The following is a 21,288-nucleotide window of genomic DNA, read 5'->3' as shown; positions in this document are numbered from 1 at the left end:
GCAGGAAGTTAGACAGAAAGCTGACTGGGTTGGAACCAGGCAACACCTTGTGGCAGAGGGTGTTGTGGGGGAAGATTCGGTAGGGACCCTTTCAGGGGTGGGATCCTGACAGAGGCCTGGCAATGAGAGAGAACGTTACGGGACCGTGCCTGCTCAGCATAGCGGCGGTGCCCCAAGAAAGGATCAGAAGCAAGATTTATTGTGCTGAGTGAGAAACGAGATCAAAGCAAGAAGGAGAATACCAGTAGCAGTCGTGCTGTAAGATCGAGGCAACATCCTACTGAGGCGCAAACAACCGGCGGCCGGAACGCCGAGGAAGTACAGAGCTCTAAGCCATACTTCAAACCAACGGCAGGACAGTCAGTCATAGGCGGGCTGTCTCACCTAAATCACCTACGCAGACATAGGGGGCAACCTGTGGAGAGGGGCGACTCTAGGGTCCCGGAAGAGCTCCGAGCCTACCCGTCATACGGGTGCGTCCCAACCGTAACATCAGGGAGGGACGGTGGATTAGCAGAACATCATCTAATCGAGTTGTGAGGGAACACGAGAAACAGACAACAGTTGTGGGGACTATCCCATAAGCACAGCAGGGGAGGACCACAACACATAGCGCTAGCAGGAAGGCACAGATTTCAACCTGCAAAGAGAACTCTGAAGGTGCCATTGGACCGGCCGGACTTGCGCAGCCTGGTGAGCCGTATTCCGGACTGAGGACCCAGAGACCTTCAGTAAAGAGGTAAAGAGACTGCAACCTAGTGTCCTCGTTATTTACTGCGACCGGCACTACACCGCACCATCCACATCTATCATTGTGCGCCCCTCAGCAGGGTCACGGACCGGGTCTAGCCACCGTGACAACCCCAGAGCAGAGACTCAGAGGCCCGGTACCGGGTACCCCTCGGCCCTGCGACAGTGGGGGCGCTACAACTTGGCGTCACAAACAGGATCTACTTAAGCCTGAGGAATCGGGTCATGTGTGCCTTGGAACTGTGATTTATTATACTTGGACTGTACTTTATTGCAAAGACTGTGTGCTGCCATTTACCGCCAAAACTTCCCGCCAAAAGTCGCCGCCATTGCAGCGCCACAGGGAGCGCAGAGGAAGAAGAAGGGCGTGCCATGGGAGGAGACTACCAAAGCGGCGCCAGAAGTAGCGACCGCCCCCTCCGACTCCTGCGAGAGGACGACCTACCCAGCAGCAGAGGAGAACCGCCCCCTGATTTGCAACGGCGGGAACGAGGTGAAGAAGGAGCCCGACCTCGGAGAAATGGCGGAGCCAGGTGCATGCGTTGCCGCCGAATGCCAGACAGCGACGATGAGCAGCAAGTGCCCGAGCAATGGCGAGGTGATCCCGGCTTGCCCTCACCCATCAGAGGCGGACTCGCATCCACCGCCGGTGAAGGACCTGAACTCCTTGGAGCCGCCAGTGGAGGAGCCGAGCCTACCTATCCCAGCCACGGAGCAATGGAGGGCGGAGCCACATCAAGAGGCCACTCCGGAAGAGCCGCGGTCCGGGCTGCAGCCGATTCCAGTGTCCTCGTCAACGGAACAGATCGACATTGGTGGAATCACATCAGGCGCAGGTATGGACGGCACCCCTACTCCCCCGGCCAATTCTGCTCTCCCGACCGATCCGGCTCCCCTGACCGATCCCGCTCCTGTGACCGCTCCTCACCCCAGCAACAATAACCGTTTCCTCTCGGTGGAGCGGGTAGTCCTCACCCCCGACGCGATGGGGAAGCTGGTACCTCCACTACCGACCAAGATGGGGGAACCCATAGATGTAGGCCCGGACGGGGTGATCCTCCGGTGGGACACCCCCTGGAACGAGCCGTATGGAGCTCCGGGGGAGAGCCTCACCCTTGCTGTGCTCACTTGGGAACAGTATAAACAATGTCTGATCCAACACTGGAAAAACCGAGACGAAACAGAACAATCTGATATGCCGAAGACGCAACGCAGGAAGCCTACGCACAACAGGAACGACGTGGTAAAGCGGGGGACTGTGCTAGCCTTCCACCCGAAGAGGGGTTGGGGCTCCATACAGGAACCGGGTCTACCAACTGACGTCTTCGTTACTAGCTACAATGTAAAAACTCCCTGCTGCAGTCGAGATGGTGACCCATTGCAAAGGGGGGATCAGGTGAACTACACTCGCCGCCGGAACGCACAAGGATGGTGCGCTCGGAACGTCCACCGGTGTGAGCCTGAGGGAGCGTCACCTGTTGCTGCGACCCCGATTGTTCCAGATTTGACAGATCTCGTTACTATCACCACCGTCCGCCTTGTAGCAGCCACTGAGCTTGCAAGCAGGGTTAGCCTCCAAATCCAGACACCGGCTGATCTGATGGCACCTGGAAGAAGACCAACCACCAGCACAGACATTGCATCGGCCGGGGACGGAAGACCACCCCCTGCTCAGCCACCATCAGAGTAAGCAAAAATGCTTTAATGAATGTACATAGTTAACTGTTTCTCTGCTATTTTGCTGCTAAAACCCATTTAGGGTTATTCTTAAAGGGATCCCTTTGTTGATCCGGGATCCCTATTGCTTTTTGTTTGTTTTCTACGTTTGCACAAGTTATCAAAGAACTGCCGAATCATGAACAATGCATGATACAAACTCCTTGTATATAGTTTGCACCTTCTTAAAGTTGCTCTCTACTGGTTTTATATAAAAAACAGACTCTTTGCGAAGATACGGTTCTTGGAACTTGCAATGGAGTCCTTGCTGCATACGGACTTGCAGCTTGAAAAGTTGCACTACCTCATCGAGACTTGGTCCCCTCTTAAAGGGGATGTTCGCATCCTGCACTTATGAACAGTGTTGCCTTAAGATGGTTGAATGGCAATAATGTCTTGAAAAAGAAAGTATTGGTGATGTTGATATGTGAAAGTTAAATGTAACCAACTAGTTGATTGTAAGAAATGTTCAATAATGTTAATAGAAGAATGAGGACAGGAAGTGAACCGGTAGGGGTTAGTAGTGAGTCCTCCTAGGAGCCATATAGAGATGGCTCAGTGATCTTAAACTGAAAGAAAAATGATATGTTCTATACTGTGTATAGTAGTGGAAGGACAGTAGGCTCGGGCGAAAAGGAGCGGTCCTGTAACAGAAAGGAGAGGCAGTAGGTCTGGAGCAGTTAGGACAGGCGGTCCTGCAGACGTAAAGTAGGAGAATGTAGCACAGTTGCTTAAGCCTTATAATGTGTTATAAGAAGGTCTTTAGTGGATTCAGAGTGTACATCCTTAAAGGCAAAGTTGGATTATTGTTCAAAAGTTTTGCACTTAGTAGAATACCCGGTTGGGTAAGAAAAGTTATTTATAGTAAAGTTATTTAAAAAGTATTTAACGATGTTTGTAACATTTAAGTGTCCTCACCTCCCATAAAGGGAAGCTCTGTTCAAATATGCATATTGTTATTGCACTCACAAAAATTGTATGTCTTTTTGCTGACATGTATTGTTGTTTTCTTCCCAGTCCAGGAGTACTGGATTTAACCGGGGGGGAGTGCAGCGCCCCAGAGTCCTGGTCGTTGCAGTACTGTGGCTCCGCCGCTAAGGGGGGCTATGGTACGTCTGATGGCACTGAAGGAGTTCATCTGACCAGGTATCACATACACCAATAGATTTCACAGTCGGGCCTCCAGGGGGAGCTAAGGGTACTATTCATTAGGCCACTCCTCACATACTGGTAAAACTGGGGGTCAGGCAGGAAGTTAGACAGAAAGCTGACTGGGTTGGAACCAGGCAACACCTTGTGGCAGAGGGTGTTGTGGGGGAAGATTCGGTAGGGACCCTGTCAGGGGTGGGATCCTGACAGAGGCCTGGCAACGAGAGAGAACGTTACGGGACCATGCCTGCTCAGCATAGCGGCGGTGCCCCAAGAAAGGATCAGAAGCGAGATTTATTGTGCTGAGTGAGAAACGAGATCAAAGCAAGAAGGAGAATACCAGTAGGAGTCGTGCTGTAAGATCGAGGCAACATCCTACTGAGGCGCAAACAACCGGCGGCCGGAACGCCAAGGAAGTACAGAGCTCTAAGCCATACTTCAAACCAACGGCAGGACAGTCAGTCATAGGCGGGCTGTCTCACCTAAATCACCTACGCAGACATAGGGGGCAACCTGTGGAGAGGGGCGACTCTAGGGTCCCGGAAGAGCTCCGAGCCTACCCGTCATACGGGTGCGTCCCAACCGTAACATCAGGGAGGGACGGTGGATTAGCAGAACATCATCTAATCGAGTTGTGAGGGAACACGAGAAACAGACACAACAGTTGTGGGGACTATCCCGTAAGCACAGCAGGGGAGGACCACAACACATAGCGCTAGCAGGAAGGCACAGATTTCCACCTGCAAAGAGAACTCTGAAGGTGCCATTGGACCGGCTGGACTTGCGCAGCCTGGTGAACCGTATTCCGGACTGAGGACCCAGAGATCTTCAGTAAAGAGGTAAAGAGACTGCAACCTGGTGTCCTCGTTATTTACTGCGACCGGCACTACACCGCACCATCCACATCTATCATTGTGCGCCCCTCAGCAGGGTCACGGACCGGGTCTAGCCACCGTGACAACCCCAGAACAGAGACTCAGAGGCCCGGTACCGGGTGCCCCTCGGCCCTGCGACAGTGGGGGCGCTACAATAGCACAATCATATGCCGCCATATACTAGACGTCCGGTAACCGGTGATAATCCCCTCATGTGTGGGGTCTATTTGTCTCCAGAGAAATCACACGTTACATTCCACACAGAACATTGTGTAGAAAAGGCGGCGCGAGGTGATTGTGCCAGTAGTGAGGGCGAATAATGGCGGGAATGTCACTGACTGAGGAGAAGTCTCCATGTAGCGTCTTCACTGCGGATCACGTGACCCCTGACTCCTCCCCCTGTGACCTCATCACAGGTCCTGTGCGCACAGAGCAGCCATATCTGTGGAGTGCGGCTCTGCAGGTGGAGGTATGTGGAGATTCCCCAGTACTGAGCGCAGCCGGGGACATTAACCCCTTCTGCACGGAGGAGACTCTTTATAAGAACCATAACGTTGTTGTTCTGTTTCCTGTAATAGATACATACGAGCCAACTATGGAGGACAGGAAGTGAGGAGCGGAGTGTTCTCCTAGTACAGGGCCCCTTTCTTGGCCCCACACAGTGTAATGCCCCCATTATGCCCTGTAAGCAGGTTCTGCCCCACACCCAGCTGCCTCGGGCACTTTACCAGGAGCTGGTACCTCAGATTCTTCCCCGCACCCCTTTCCTTTGTTGGCGCCAAATCTGTTCTGCCTTTGGGGCTCCGGCCTTTATAATATCAGTAACTGCGCCATCAAGGTCTCCTGACCAGGTGCACCCTCTAGACTCTTCCCTCCGGAAACCCTCCCTCTTCCCATTGGTGTCACATGGTCCCGTCTGGACGGCAGATAGCAGTCTGTACAAATGCAGCACAGCCCTGAGGAGGCTTTTTTATGACTCTCCTTTTTACACCCCTTATGTAATATATATCATACCTCCCAACTGCTGAAGACGGGAAAGAGGGACAAAGTTTGCGGCGCGCTTTGCGCGCCACGGCAAATTTTAAGCCACACCTCTGACCACACCCATTCATAATTAGTCACACCCATATCCACGTCCCAACCACACCCATTTAGCACTGCTGATCGCACTGTTTCATATACAATAATTATAAACAAAAAAATATGGCCACACAGTGCTCCATACTGTATAATGACCGCACATGATGCCCCATACTGTATAATGGCCACACATGACGCTCCATACTGTATAATGGCCACACATGATGCCCCATACTGTATAATGGCCACACATGATGCTCCATACTGTATAATGACCACACATGACGCTCCATACTGTATAATGAACACACATGACGCTCCATACTGTATAATGGCCGCACATGATGCTCCATACTGTATAATGACCGCACATGATGCTCCATACTGTATAATGACCGCACATGATGCTCCATACTGTATAATGACCGCACATGATCCTCCATACTGTATAATGGCCCCACATGATTCTCCATACTGTATAATGACCGCACATGATGCTCCATACTGTCTAATGACCGCACATGATGCTCAATGCTGTATAATGACCGCACATGATGCTCCATACTGTTTAATGGCCCCACATGATTCTCCATACTGTATAATGACCACACATGATGCTCCATACTGTATAATGGCCACACATGATGCTCCATACTGTATAATGACCGCACATGATGCTCCATACTGTATAATGGCCACACATGATGCTGCATACTGTATAATGACCGCACATGATGCTCCATACTGTATAATGACCGCACATGATGCTGCATACTGTATAATGACCGCACATGATTCTCCATACTGTATAATGACCGCACATGATGCTGCATACTGTATAATGACCGCACATGATGCTCCATACTGTATAATGACCGCACATGATGCTCCATACTGTATAATGACCGCACATGATGCTCCATACTGTATAATGACCGCACATGATCCTCCATACTGTATAATGGCCCCACATGATTCTCCATACTGTATAATGACCGCACATGATGCTCCATACTGTCTAATGACCGCACATGATGCTCAATGCTGTATAATGACCGCACATGATGCTCCATACTGTTTAATGGCCCCACATGATTCTCCATACTGTATAATGACCACACATGATGCTCCATACTGTATAATGGCCACACATGATGCTCCATACTGTATAATGACCGCACATGATGCTCCATACTGTATAATGGCCACACATGATGCTGCATACTGTATAATGACCGCACATGATGCTCCATACTGTATAATGACCGCACATGATGCTGCATACTGTATAATGACCGCACATGATTCTCCATACTGTATAATGACCGCACATGATGCTGCATACTGTATAATGACCGCACATGATGCTCCATACTGTATAATGACCGCACATGATGCTCCATACTGTACAATGACCGCACATGATGCTCCATACTGTATGACCGCACATGATGCTGCATACTGTATAATGACCGCACATGATGCTGCATACTGTATAATGACCGCACATGATGCTGCATACTGTATAATGACCGCACATGATGCTCCATACTGTATAATGACCGCACATGATGCTCCATACTGTATAATGACCGCACATGATGCTCCATACTGTATAATGACCGCACATGATGCTCCATACTGTACAATGACCGCACATGATGCTCCATACTGTATGACCGCACATGATGCTCCATACTGTATAATGACCGCACATGATGCTCCATACTGTACAATGACCGCACATGATGCTCCATACTGTATAATGACCGCACATGATGCTCCATACTGTACAGGTCCTTCTCAAAAAATTAGCATATAGTGTTAAATTTCATTATTTACCATAATGTAATGATTACAATTAAACTTTCATATATTATAGATTCATTATCCACCAACTGAAATTTGTCAGGTCTTTTATTGTTTTAATACTGATGATTTTGGCCTACAACTCCTGATAACCCAAAAAACCTGTCTCAATAAATTAGCATATTTCAACCGTCCAATCAAATAAAAGTGTTTTTTAATAACAAACAAAAAAACCATCAAATAATAATGTTCAGTTATGCACTCAATACTTGGTCGGGAATCCTTTGGCAGAAATGACTGCTTCAATGCGGCGTGGCATGGAGGCAATCAGCCTGTGACACTGCTGAGATGTTATGGAGGCCCAGGATGCTTCAATAGCGGCCTAAAGCTCATCCAGAGTGTTGGGTCTTGCGTCTCTCAACTTTCTCTTCACAATATCCCACAGATTCTCTATGGGGTTCAGGTCAGGAGAGTTGGCAGGCCAATTGAGCACAGTAATACCATGGTCAGTAAACCATATACCAGTGGTTTTGGCACTGTGAGCAGGTGCCAGGAAGCATGAAGTGCTCCAAAATCTCCTGATAGCTAGCTGCATTGACCCTGCCCTTGATGAAACACAGTGGACCAACACCAGCAGCTGACATGGCACCCCACACCATCACTGACTGGGTACTTGACACTGGACTTCAGGCATTTTGGCATTTCCTTCTCCCCCGTCTTCCTCCAGACTCTGGCACCTTGATTTCCGAATGACATGCATAATTTGCTTTCATCAGAAAAAAGTACTTGGGACCACTTAGCAACAGTCCAGTGCTGCTTCTCTGTAGCCCAGGTCAGGCGCTTCTGCCGCTGTTTATGGTTCAAAAGTGGCTTTACCTGGGGAATGCGGCACCTGTAGCCCATTTCCTGCACACGCCTGTGCACGGTGGCTCTGGATGTTTCCACACCAGACTCAGTCCACTGCTTCCTCAGGTTCCCCAAGGTCTGGAATCGGTCCTTCTCCACAATCTTCCTCAGGGTCCGGTCACCTCTTCTCGTTGTACAGCGTTTTCTGCCACATTGTTTCCTTCCAACAGACTTACCATTGAGGTGCCTTGATACAGCACTCTGGGAACAGCCTATTTGTTGAGAAATTTCTTTCTGGGTCTTACCCTCTTGCTTGAGGGTGTCAATGATGGCCTTCTTGACATCTGTCAGGTCGCTAGTCTTACCCATGATAGGGGTTTTGAGTAATGAACCAGGCAGGGAGTTTTTAAAAGCCTCAGGTATCTTTTGCATGTGTTTAGAGTTAATTAGTTGATTCAGAAGATTAGGGTAATAGGTCGTTTAGAGAACCTTTTCTTGATATGCTAATTTATTGAGACAGGTTTTTTGGGTTATCAGGAGTTGTAGGCCAAAATCATCAGTATTAAAACAATAAAAGACCTGACAAATTTCAGTTGGTGGATAATGAATCTATAATATATGAAAGTTTAATTGTAATCATTACATTATGGTAAATAATGAAATTTAACACTATATGCTAATTTTTTGAGAAGGACCTGTATAATGACCGCACATGATGCTCCATACTGTATAATGGCCACAGTTCTCCATACTGTATAATGACATACAGGCACGCAGCTCACACACACGCTCACACACACGCACACAGCTCACACACACACAGCTCACACACGCACGCAGCTCACACACATGCAGCATCACACACACACGCAGCATCACACACACACACGCAGCATCACAAACGCAGCTCAAACACATGCAGCTTTGACACAAATGCATCACACACACAGCCATCACACACACACGCAGCCATCACACACACATGCAGCCATCACACACACATGCAGCCATCACACACACACGCAGCCATCACACACACACACGCAGCCATCACACACACACACGCAGCCATCACACACACACACGCAGCCATCACACACACACACGCAGCCATCACACACACACACACGCAGCCATCACACACACCCAGCCATCACACACACCCAGCCATCACATACACACCAGATACCTCATACACACATGACACACACACATGTAGCATCACACACACACACACACGCAGCATCACTCACACACACACACATGCAGCATCAGACACACACACACACACACACACATGCAGCATCAGACACACACACACACACACACATGCAGCATCAGACACACACACACATGCAGCATCAGACACACACACACACACACAATCTCCTCTGTGTTGCGGGGGCGGCTGATGTCCATGTGCAGCTCTTCAGTTTCTCCGGCTGCTCACAGCTCTGCACTGTCCCGGCTCCTCCCCCGTCTCTCCTTCTCTGCCGGGATAGCAGATAAGAGCAGGAGAAGCCGGAGCTCCGTGCACACACAGGAGGTAGTGAGTCGCTGACCTCTCATCTTGATCGCTGCTGGCTCTCAGCCTCTCTCCCTCAGCGTGGCAGGCAGCGCAGCGCCGCACAGGGGGCGTGGTCAGTGGGGAGGTGACCCAGCTTTTATAAAAAAAAAAAAAACAGCCACAAACCTAAGTTACTCAGGTGCCGCCCCCTGCATTGTCCCCGCCCTAGGCACGTAGTGCGGGACAACTAATGTCCCTCCCGGGATCCCGGGGCTGACTGTCAAAATCAGGACAGTCCCGCGGGATCCGGGACGGTTGGGAGTTATGATATATATGATGGCGCTCACACAGTATAATGTTTCCACAGTACTGGCATCTCTCGTAACAAAGGTATTTTCACACTACCGCCATACCCCCACACAGTATAATGTTCTCATAGTACCGCCATACCCCCACACACAGTATAATGTTCTCATAGTACCGCCATACCCCCACATACAGTATAATGTTCTCATAGTACCGCCATACCCCCACACAGTATAATGTTCTCATAGTACCGCCATACCCCCACACAGTATAATGTTCTCATAGTACCGCCATACCCCTACACACAGTATAATATTCCTACAGTACCTCCATACCCGCACACACAGTATAATGTTCTCATAGTACCGCCATACCCCCCCACACACAGTATAATGTTCTCATAGTATCGCCATACCCCCACACACAGTATAATGTTCTCATAGTACCGCCATACCCTCCCACACAGTATAATGTTCTCATAGTACCGCCATACCCCCACACACAGTATAATGTTCTCATAGTACCGCCATACCCCCACACACAGTATAATGTTCTCATAGTACCGCCATACCCCCACACACAGTATAACGTTTCCACAGTACTGGCATCTCTCATAAAAAGGTATTTTCACACTACCGCCATACCCCCACACAGTATAATGTTCTCATAGTACTGCCATACCCCCACACACAGTATAATGTTCTCATAGTACCGCCATACCCCCACACACAGTATAATGTTCTTACAGTACCGCCATACCCCCACACACAGTATAATGTTCCTACAGTACCGCCATACCCCCACACACAGTATAATGTTCTTACAGTACCGCCATACCCCCACACACAGTATAATGTTCCTACAGTACCGCCATACCCCCACACACAGTATAATCTTCTCATAGTACCGCCATAACCCCACACAGAATAATGTTCCTACAGCAACGCCATACCCCCACGCACAGTATAATGTTCTCATAGTACCGCCATACCCCAACACACAGTATAATGTTCTCATAGTAGCTCCATACCGCCACACACAGTATAATGTTCTCATAGTACTGCCATACCCCCACACACAGTATAATGTTCTCATAATACCGCCATACCCCCACACACAGTATAATGTTCCTACAGTACCTCCATCCCACCACACACAGTATAATGTTCATACAGTACCTCCATACCCCCACACACAGTATAATGTTCTCATAGTGCCGCCATACCCCCCACACAGTATAATGTTCCTACAGTACCACCATCCCACCACACACAGTATAATGTTCTCATAGTGCCACCATACCCCCCACACAGTATAATGTTCTCATAGTGCCGCCATACCCCCACACAGTATAATGTTCTCATAGTACCGCCATACCCCCCACACAGTATAATGTTCTCATAGTGCCGCCATACCCCCACACAGTATAATGTTCCTACAGTACCGCCATACGCTCACGCACAGTATAATCTTCTCATAGTACCGCTATAAACCACACAGTATAATGTTCCTACAGTACCGCCATACCCCCCCCACACAGTATAATGTTCTCATAGTACCTCCATACTGCCACACACAGTATAATGTTCTCATAGTACCGCCATACCCCCACACACAGTATAATCTTCTCATAGTACCGCCATACCCCCACACTGTATAATGTTCTCATAATACCGCCACACCCCCACACACAGTATAATGTTCCTACAGTACATCCATCCCACCACACACAGTATAATGTTCATACAGTACCTCCATCCCACCACACAGTATAATGTTCCTACAGTACCACCATCCCACCACACACACAGTATAATGTTCTCATAGTATCACCATACCCCCACACAGTATAATGTTCTCATAGTACCGCCATACCCCCACACACAGTCTAATGTTCCTACAGCACCGCCATACCCCCACACACAGTATAATCTCGTACCTTTTTAATGTTCCCATAGTACTGCCCCCTATATGCACAATATGGTACCATCCACCTCACTGACTACCTCCGACCACCCACAATTAATAAATACTCACTTAGCCTCTTTTTTGTTGCAAATACTAATGAACCCAAGATCTATGAGATATTTACCATACGATAGTTGGATAGGCAGGAGTGTATCATCCATAACGGTAGCCCACTCGGTTGCTATGATGCCCATAAATTGAGAGGGCTCGGTGCGGTGTGGTATTGGTCACCCTCTCCTTCCCATCATCACAATTTCAGCGATATCCACATTCCCATGACAGTGATTCCGCTGAATAGATTAGTGAATCAGGGAATCAAAAGCTCCCAATCCACCATTCAGCCATATACCCATCATACACATCCTCCATCCCATAGTCCAGTGCCCATATACCATCACACATCCTCCATCCCATAGTCCAGTGCCCATATACCCATCACACATCCTCCATCCCATAGTCCATTGCCCATATACCCATCACACATCCTCTATCCCATAGTCCAGTGCCCATATACCATCACACATCCTCCATCCCATAGTCCAGTGCCCATATACCATCACACATCCTCCATCCCATAGTCCAGTGCCCATATACCCATCACACATCCTCTATCCCATAGTCCAGTGCCCATATACCCATCACACATCTTCCATCCCATAGTCCAGTGCCCATATACCCATCACACATCCTGTATCCCATAGTCCCGTGCCCATATACCCATCACACATACTCTGTCCCATAGTCCAGTGCCCATATACCCATCACACATCCTCTATCCCATAGTCCAGTGCCCATATACCATCACACATCCTCCATCCCATTGTCCAGTGCCCATATACCATCACACATCCTCCATCCCATAGTCCAGTGCCCATATCCCATCACACATCCTCCATCCCATAGTCCAGTGCCCATATACCCATCACACATTCTCCATCCCATAGCCCAGTGCCCATATACTCATCATACATCCTGCATCCCATAGTCCCGTGCCCATATACCCATCACACATACTCTGTCCCATAGTCCAGTGCCCATATACCCATCACACATCCTCCATCCCATAGTCCAGTGCCCATATACCCATCACACATTCTCCATCCCATAGCCCAGTGCCCATATACCCATCATACATCCTCCATCCCATAGTCCCGTGCCCATATACCCATCACACATCCTCCATCTCATAGTCCAGTGCCCATATACCCATCACACATCCTCCATCCCATAGTCCAGTGCCCATATACCCATCACACATTCTCCATCCCATAGCCCAGTGCCCATATACCCATCATACATCCTCCATCCCATAGTCCCGTGCCCATATACCCATCACACATCCTCCATCTCATAGTCCCGTGCCCATATACCCATCACACATCCTCCATCCCATAGTCCAGTGCCCATATACCATCACACATCCTCCATCCCATAGTCCAGTGCCCATATACCATCACACATCCTCCATCCCATAGTCCAGTGCCCATATACCCATCACATATCCTCCATCCCATAATCCCGTGCCCATATACCCATCACACATCCTCCATCCCATAGTCCCGTGCCCATATACCCATCACACATCCTCCATCTCATAGTCCAGTGCCCATATACCCATCATACATCCTCCATCCCATAGTCCCGAGCCCATATATCCATCACACATCCTCCATCCCATAGTCCAGTGCCCATATATCCATCACACATCCTCCATCCCATAGTCCAGTGCCCATATACCCATCACACATCCTCCATCCCATAGCCCAGTGCCCATATACCTATCACACATCCTCCATCCCATAGTCCCGTGCCCATATACCCATCACACATCCTCCATCCCATAGTCCAGTGCCCATATACCCATCACACATCCTCCATCCCATAGTCCCGTGCCCATATACTCATCACACATCCTCCTTCCCATAGTCCAGTGCCCATATACCCATCACACATCCTCCATCCCATAGTCCCGTGCCCATATACTCATCATACATCCTCCATCCCATAGTCCCGAGCTGGGTGGCGCTGAGCAGGGAGTTCCTGGGGATGTGCTGTTATGTAACCTGGCAGTGCGGCTCTGTGTGCGGCCGCTGATGATGCGATTTTCTACGCCGGTAACAATAGAGCGCGGCAGTAATAGAGGAGGGGGATTCATTTCTGTCATGTGCTCTCTGCTCCTTTCTGGGGGGCAGACAATGGCTGGAGCTTATGTTCCCAGGGATGCGAGATGTCTCCCACCCGGTCAGTGTCTGCTGAGGTGTTGTGGAGCGGGAAAACTGCTGCTCATAGCAACCAATCACAGCTCAGCTTCTTTTACACTGCTCTGGTGAAATGAAAGATGCTTAGTGATTGGTTGCTATGTGGAATGGGCGTGGCTTGACACTTACACATACACACACTCAGCTATATATATATATATATATATATATATATATATATATATATATATATATATATATATATATATATATATAGATTTTTTTCTTTCCGTTGGAGGGCCCAATTCCAGCTGTTGCTGTCGGACCTGTGATTTCTATCTCCTCCACTGTGTACAGGATAATAGAGTATAATAAAGTAGTTATGGACGAGACGTAACTAACATTGTGCAGTGACTCTGCTTTCCATATAGTGATGGATATTTCTTGTTGCTGAAACTATGATGTTTTTCGCTTTAACCCTTTGTTAAACCCCTCTGATCAGTGCGATCATCCAACATACAAGCCTCTGATGGCTCCGGTGATGCCCTGTACTACTGTAGTGCCGTGTATCATCACTGCTGTCAGTGTAATACTAACGGCCCCATACACATGAGATAAGAGTTGGCTGAACGGTCATTTGGCAGACGGCCATCTCTCCCGACTCCCCCATACACACAAATATTCCAGCTTTCCTGGGGTCTGTATGAGAGAGTCGCCTCCAGACTCCTCTAGCGGAGGATTATCTACAGGAAGAACAAACGGATTATCCTCTGAAATCCAGGATGTCAGATCCTTCTCTGCCCTGACATCATCTGTCGGGAGGCCCCAAATACATTATATAGTCGCCCAAACCCCCGAAATCAGTGATTTCATGGAACTTTAGTCTAATGTGTATGGGGGCGGTAAAAGGTAACTTATTGGACGCTGCCTCTGGCCTAATAGACCTTCATACATTGCAGCCCAGACCCCATTATTAGGCATGTAAGTACCGTAATAACTAGGCCGCCCCATACTATCCAGTACTTGGGGGCGGGGGGCATTCAGCCAAACTCATCACACCTTCTTAGATGCCATGTTTGCTTTTCACAACAGCAAGTGGTTACACTGCCAGGGTTTTTGTTGAAGCCTCATCTGTGCCGTCCCTGCGGTGCACATCTATGTTCTGGGGCACAAAAAGATTAATTTTTTTTTTGATAAATGTTTAAGATGTTAAAAATTATAAAATGTGTCTTCTGCTTTTTCCATGTTTTTTTATTTTTATAAGAATTGTTGGAGCCAATTTTCTTTAGAAACATTTCAATATCTTTTTTTATTTTCTGGTGTTTTTCCTGTAATATCGGAAAACCTAAGGCCAGAAATAAACCCCATAAATCTCTGTACATGGAGACTTTGGGATCAGATCATTTCTGTCCGCGTTGATTGTGGAAACAAAAAATCTTTTCTAAAAGCCTCAAACTTCTGTGTGTGAATCAGAGCTGAGATCTAACGTGATAGAAGATTACAGTGCGGGGAAGACGGGAAACCTTCATATAGACGGCCGGTGGTGATGGAGTCAGTGACCGACTCTGGCCACATATGTCTCTAGAGCCGTAGTAGAAGATGAAGATGTCGTCCTCATCATGAAGTAGTTATTTCTCATGTCGCGTGTAATGAATATCTCCTGCAGTATTGCTAATGCCGATTCCAGGGTCGGTAAATGAGACGAGAATTAGCGTTATGGAAGATGAGTCTATGAGGAACGTATTCAGCTGCCGACTCCGAGGAGGAAACTGCTTGTTGTCTGTGGCCTAAATATATAGGATTTATTAGTAGATGTAAAGAAGGAAACTAAATACTGTAAAATAATAAATCTCCTCATATGTTTCCCTTATTATCTCCAGTAATTGTATTATTACACAGGATTCTTATGATGTTACATCGGCTCATCTTCTCATTCAGGTCTCTACAATATCGGATCCTCTCAGTGAAGATCTTCTACAGAAGAGAATTTTCCTGATTTACCCATCACAGATGGATATGGACAGAGACAAGATGGCGGAGAGGATATTACACCTCACCCTAGAGATCCTCTTCCGGCTTACTGGAGAGGTGAGAGATTCTGATGACGTCACATTACATCATTCTTATCTATGGGAATAACAGATGGACAGAACTGGAGAGGTGAGGACTCTGGAAATGTCTGTAGTGAGATTTATTAATGTGTCTCTCCATTACCAGGATTACACAGTGGTGAAGAAGACCTCTAGTGATCGCTGTCAGGACCCTGTGTCTGAGGGATGGGGAAGACCCCTGAGCCCAATCACGGGGCCTCCACCTCACCCCCTGATCCATGAGGACATCAATGACCAGAAGATCCTAGAACTCACCTACAAGATGATTGAGCTGCTGACTGGAGAGGTGACACTGCTGGGAATGCTGGGACATTATACAGTAACACTATGAAGGGATCGGGGGGATGACGGTATCATTGTATGTGTCAGGTTCCTATAAGGTGTCAGGATGTCGCTGTCTATTTCTCCATGGAGGAGTGGGAGTATTTAGAAGGACACAGAGATCTGTACAAGGACGTCATAATGGAGGTTCCCCAGCCCCTCACATCTCCAGGTAATAGACAGGACTAAATACACACGGCCTATAATTATCTGTATGTAAAGAATGAATTCACTCCCTGTATGTGTTTCCTCCAGATCTATCCAGTAAGAGGACAACACCAGAGAGATGTCCCCGTCCTCTTCTTCCACAGGACTGCAAGCAAGAAGATCCCAATGCTCCTCAGGATCATCAGGTAGATGGAGAGAAGGTGTCAGGAGATCTCCCCTATGATGTGTAGACGTCAGTGAAGGTCTTGTGCTCAGTCTTGTTTTATCCACCAGTATTATATGTTTTATACTTGTGTAATGAGAACGGTGGAGATGGCAGGATTAGAGCTGATCATAGATGTGACTTCTCCATCTGTCGGTGACTTTTATAATATTTGTTTCAGGGTGAAGATCTGACCCATATTAATACTACGGAGACATATGTGAGGGGGGATGAGCGGTGTAAAGAGGAGATTCCTACATATGAGTACCCAGGTGAGTAGTGACCACTAAATGCAGAGAAGTCACAGATTCTTCTCAGTCACCGGCTGTGGCTGCTTTATCGGTGGTGTAGTCCGGCCGTATTACCATGATCACCATTTTTCCCCTAGACCACAACATTCTCCTCCACCCAAATCTGTTCCAATGACTTTTGGTATTGAAAGCCCTTTTCTATAGAACTTACAACCTGGTAGATCCACCTACCCCCTGGGTTTAGGAGACGCTGTTACCTGCCCAGATCTGTGAACTACAAAGCCAAATGACAGCGTACGTAGAATGTGCTGACAAGATAGAAAATCACGTGAAGAAAAATATTCTGATGGGCCTGTAAGAGAAAGTGGAGGGTAATGATGCTGTTGGCTTCCTAGAACCCTGAGATCTTATCGGAGGAATCTCCCTTCTCTCCCTTCTGTGCTGCTGAATGTGATCATATGGTCCCTACAAGACCAGGTCCAGTCTTTCTGGCCAAACTTCCAGGAGGATTGTGATAATCTACATAAACCCATCACACCGGTGCCATGATATATCTCTGAGCTGTGCGTGGCTGATGGCTGTAATATACATTTATTCCCGCCTGCAGGAGATGTGTTGGCTCCAGCCCTGGTTTCATGGATTCGCTCCACCTCATAAATTACATTGTTTTTGATCCTAAGAAATTCAGATTTCTGCACAATCTCTCCTGAAATGGGGAGCAATATTATTTTCTCTAATCTTCTGGTCAGGATTCATAGTAGCTCCAATGGTCCACCATAAATGAGGGCAACTCTGGTTTACTGTTGTGTAATCTGTATTTGTAGTTTTCAGTTAATGAGATTCTCGTGCTCTGGGGCGGGGATGTGGGTGGGGCTTTATGTGGTGCTCTGGGGCGGGGCTGTAGGCGGGGCTTTATGTGGTGCTCTGATTACATATTCATCTGTATTGGCTTATGACCGGTCACTGATCCCTCACTGACCTGCCCCCCATTTTTACATAATGCATATAATATTGTGTTTATTGTGAGACTTAGAGCAAAAAATTACATCCAGCAAAATGTCACCAGCGACGCCTGTCCAGTAGCATCTATCTCTTACTTATAGATTTTACTACGCAGGCGCCGCCATCGCCGGTGACATTTTGCTGGATGTCATTTTTTTCTAAGCCTTCCAATAGACACAATATTATAGGTTTTATCAACAATAATATCAATGCTATTATATGCATTATGTAAAAATGGGGGGCAGGACAGTGAGGTATCAGCGACCTGTCATGAGCCAATACAGATGAATATGTAATCAGAGCACCACATAAAGCCCCGCCCACAGCCCCACCCCAGAGCACCACATAAAGCCCCACCCACAGCCCCACCCCAGAGCACCACATAAAGCCCCACCCACAGCTCCGCCCCAGAGCACCACATAAAGTCCCGCCCCAGAGCACGAGAATCTCATTATCTGAAAACTACAAATACAGATTAAACAACAACCACAAGACGGATTTCATCACCAGGTATCGGTGTAATCAGTATAACGGCACCGACCTGACAGTGTCTGTAGTCACTGAGCACAATCCTGCTGACAGGTTCCCTATAAGACATCTCCGCTCTGCACTATTATACACAGTTCTCTATAAATGTGTAATTTTCCTATCGCCACGACAGCACCCCTACGAGAGAGGGGATCCGCCCACCATCCGGACAGGAACCTACAGGATTTAAAGGGGCGGTCCCCCTCACCACTCCAGTTTGGGTTCCTGTCCGGACGGCGGGAGCCTACAGGATGAACCTTACCCGGGTCCGCCATGCCTCTGTGCGGTATCCGTTTGAGAACGGCAGAATCGGGGGTCCGGAAGCAGCTTCGGGGGTGTCCTGCGTGCAGACCACCCCTCGTCTGGCCATGCGGAGGCGTCCCAGGAGTCGGGCAGTGCCGTCCTGGTCTGCTGTTGGGCGCGGGTTCAGCGTTCTCACCGGCGCCGGTGAACCCGGAAGTAGTTCTTACACTTCCGGGGTAAGCTGGAGGATGAGCGCTGCAGCAATGTCCTCAGTAGGGGGACGCTGAGCACCCTCAAGGAGAGGGACCGGAGCAGCGCAGCAAGAGCGGTAGCTGCTCAAGAAGCAGCAGCAGCTTGGTACGGGGGTAGCAGCGTGTGAGCGCCCCAGCATCACAGGTGGATCGTTCTCCTCCAAAACCGGTATTCACAGATTCAGCCTCATGGTGAGTGTTAACAATGCTCCTGGTGTTGATATGGTCTGTTATTTTGTGCTTTGTTTTAGGGGAAAAAGTCATCTAAATCTAAGCACAAGCAATGTGCGTTATGCATGACCCCAATGCCTGACAGTTATGCTAAAAGGCTTTACCAGGCGTGCATCTGTCAGACCTTAGAAGAGGAAGCTCCCCTTCGATCTTCAGACCTTAGAGAGGTCATCAGGGAAGAAATAAACTATTCGCTTAGAACCAGCCGCCATGGGAGGTCAAGCAGGGACATATCTCCAGGATCTAGTCCGTCCCTGCAAGAAGGTGAATGTTCCCGCTCCTTATCACCATCCTCCTCAGAGGAAGAAGGAAGGCCATGTTTTTCGGTTGATAACATGGATATGTTAGTAAAAGGACTCCGAGCAACCATGGGGGTTGCAGAGAACAGGGAACCAAAATCTGCACAAGACTTAATGTTTGCGGGCTTGTGCCAGAAGAGTCGTAAGTCATTCCCGGTAGTGGATACAGTTAAGACAAGTGTTGAGCGATACCTTCCGATATCGGAAAGTATCGGTATCGGAAAGTATCGGCCGATACCGTCAAAGTATCGGATCTAATCCGATACCGATACCCGATCCCAATGCAAGTCAATGGGACGAAAATATCGGAATTAAAATAAACCCTTTCTTTCCTTGTAGGTTAATTCTACATGAAGGAAAACAACTAAGAATAATGTAGGATGTATTGGGGGAGGTGGCGGAGACATTAAAGGCACAGAGGTTTAGCCCAAACAAATAGAATAGCAGGTTTTTTTGTTTTTTTTTATGACGGTCGGCGTTAGAAAGATTTTGACTGTTATTTTTTTTTTTTTATTTTGTCAGATATTGATGTTTCACTACTTCCACGCCCTTCACCTTCTTTTTTACTTCTCCCACACTTTCTTCTTCATTATCCTCATCATCAGCTTCTTTGACATCAACTATCTTCACCTTATTCATCTTCTTCTTCTTCTACCTCTAATTTTTTTTTTGTACATTGTTCATATTCTTTTTATTTAACTATTATCTTCATCATATTCTACTTCTTCATCATATTCTTATTTGTGACAGGCATTCCCGTAGTTGTTATCTATAAAAGTTTGAAGATTACACCTTCCGTTCTGCCTGTCACAAAAGAGTTACATTTGTCCGCGTTCAGTTTGGCCTGCAGCATCAGGCTTTATCCAGGGGCACCACGAGGAGGAACGGACTCACCCCCATACACTGCTTAGTCTTCTTCTGCTTATAATTTAGATAATATCTTTTGCTCTGATATTTAGTGTTATGCTTAATGTTCTTCTGCTCTTTGTTCTGCAGCCTCTTGTTCTTCTGCTTCTCGGTCTCCCATGTCGTCGTCGTCTCCAGGGTCGTCGTCTCCAGGGTCGTCGTCTCCGGGGTCGTCGTCATCGGGGTGGTCTTCAGGGTCATCGTCTCCAGGGTCGTCGTCATCATCTCAGTGGTCGTCGTCTCTGGTGTCGTCGTCATCTTAGGGGTGGTCTTCCGGGTCGTCGTCTTTAGGGTCTTGAACTTGGAAATGTAGCAGAAGGTACAAGAAGGCTGAGAAAATGCCGAGAAACAGCTGATGGAACTGGAACTCGGATGGCTACCCGAAGGTCCAAGAGCCAATGGAACTACCGAGGACCAGCTGACGTTACTGGAACCCGGTTACTAAGCAGGAGGTACCCGTGCCTGAAAGCACTACCAAGGACCACCTGACGTTGGTGGAACTTGGATACCCAGAGGGAGGCACCTAAGCCAAAGGCTCTGCCCGGAAACAGCTGACGGTGCTGGAACCAGG

At 48.1% G+C, this 21,288-nt stretch overlaps 1 protein-coding gene across 1 annotated transcript in view; it reads left to right on the top strand.

Annotated features, from left to right (window-relative positions):
* Positions 1-4,934: 4,934 nt before the first annotated feature.
* LOC143766932 (uncharacterized) overlaps positions 4,935-21,288 on the top strand; it is a 49,047-nt gene continuing 32,693 nt past the window's right edge. Inside the window, exons 1-6 of the mRNA XM_077254940.1 lie at positions 4,935-4,959; positions 16,143-16,292; positions 16,422-16,601; positions 16,685-16,808; positions 16,892-16,989; positions 17,188-17,278. Coding sequence (XP_077111055.1) covers positions 16,215-16,292; positions 16,422-16,601; positions 16,685-16,808; positions 16,892-16,989; positions 17,188-17,278 — 571 coding nt within the window. The 5' untranslated portion in view covers positions 4,935-4,959; positions 16,143-16,214. The remainder of the gene's footprint in view (positions 4,960-16,142; positions 16,293-16,421; positions 16,602-16,684; positions 16,809-16,891; positions 16,990-17,187; positions 17,279-21,288) is intronic.

The sequence above is a fragment of the Ranitomeya variabilis genome, chromosome 4 (genome assembly GCF_051348905.1).
Source record: "Ranitomeya variabilis isolate aRanVar5 chromosome 4, aRanVar5.hap1, whole genome shotgun sequence".
Classification (NCBI taxonomy): Eukaryota; Metazoa; Chordata; class Amphibia; order Anura; family Dendrobatidae; genus Ranitomeya; species Ranitomeya variabilis.
Note: the sequence above shows the minus strand (reverse complement) of the source record. Positions and strands in the feature narration are given on the sequence as shown.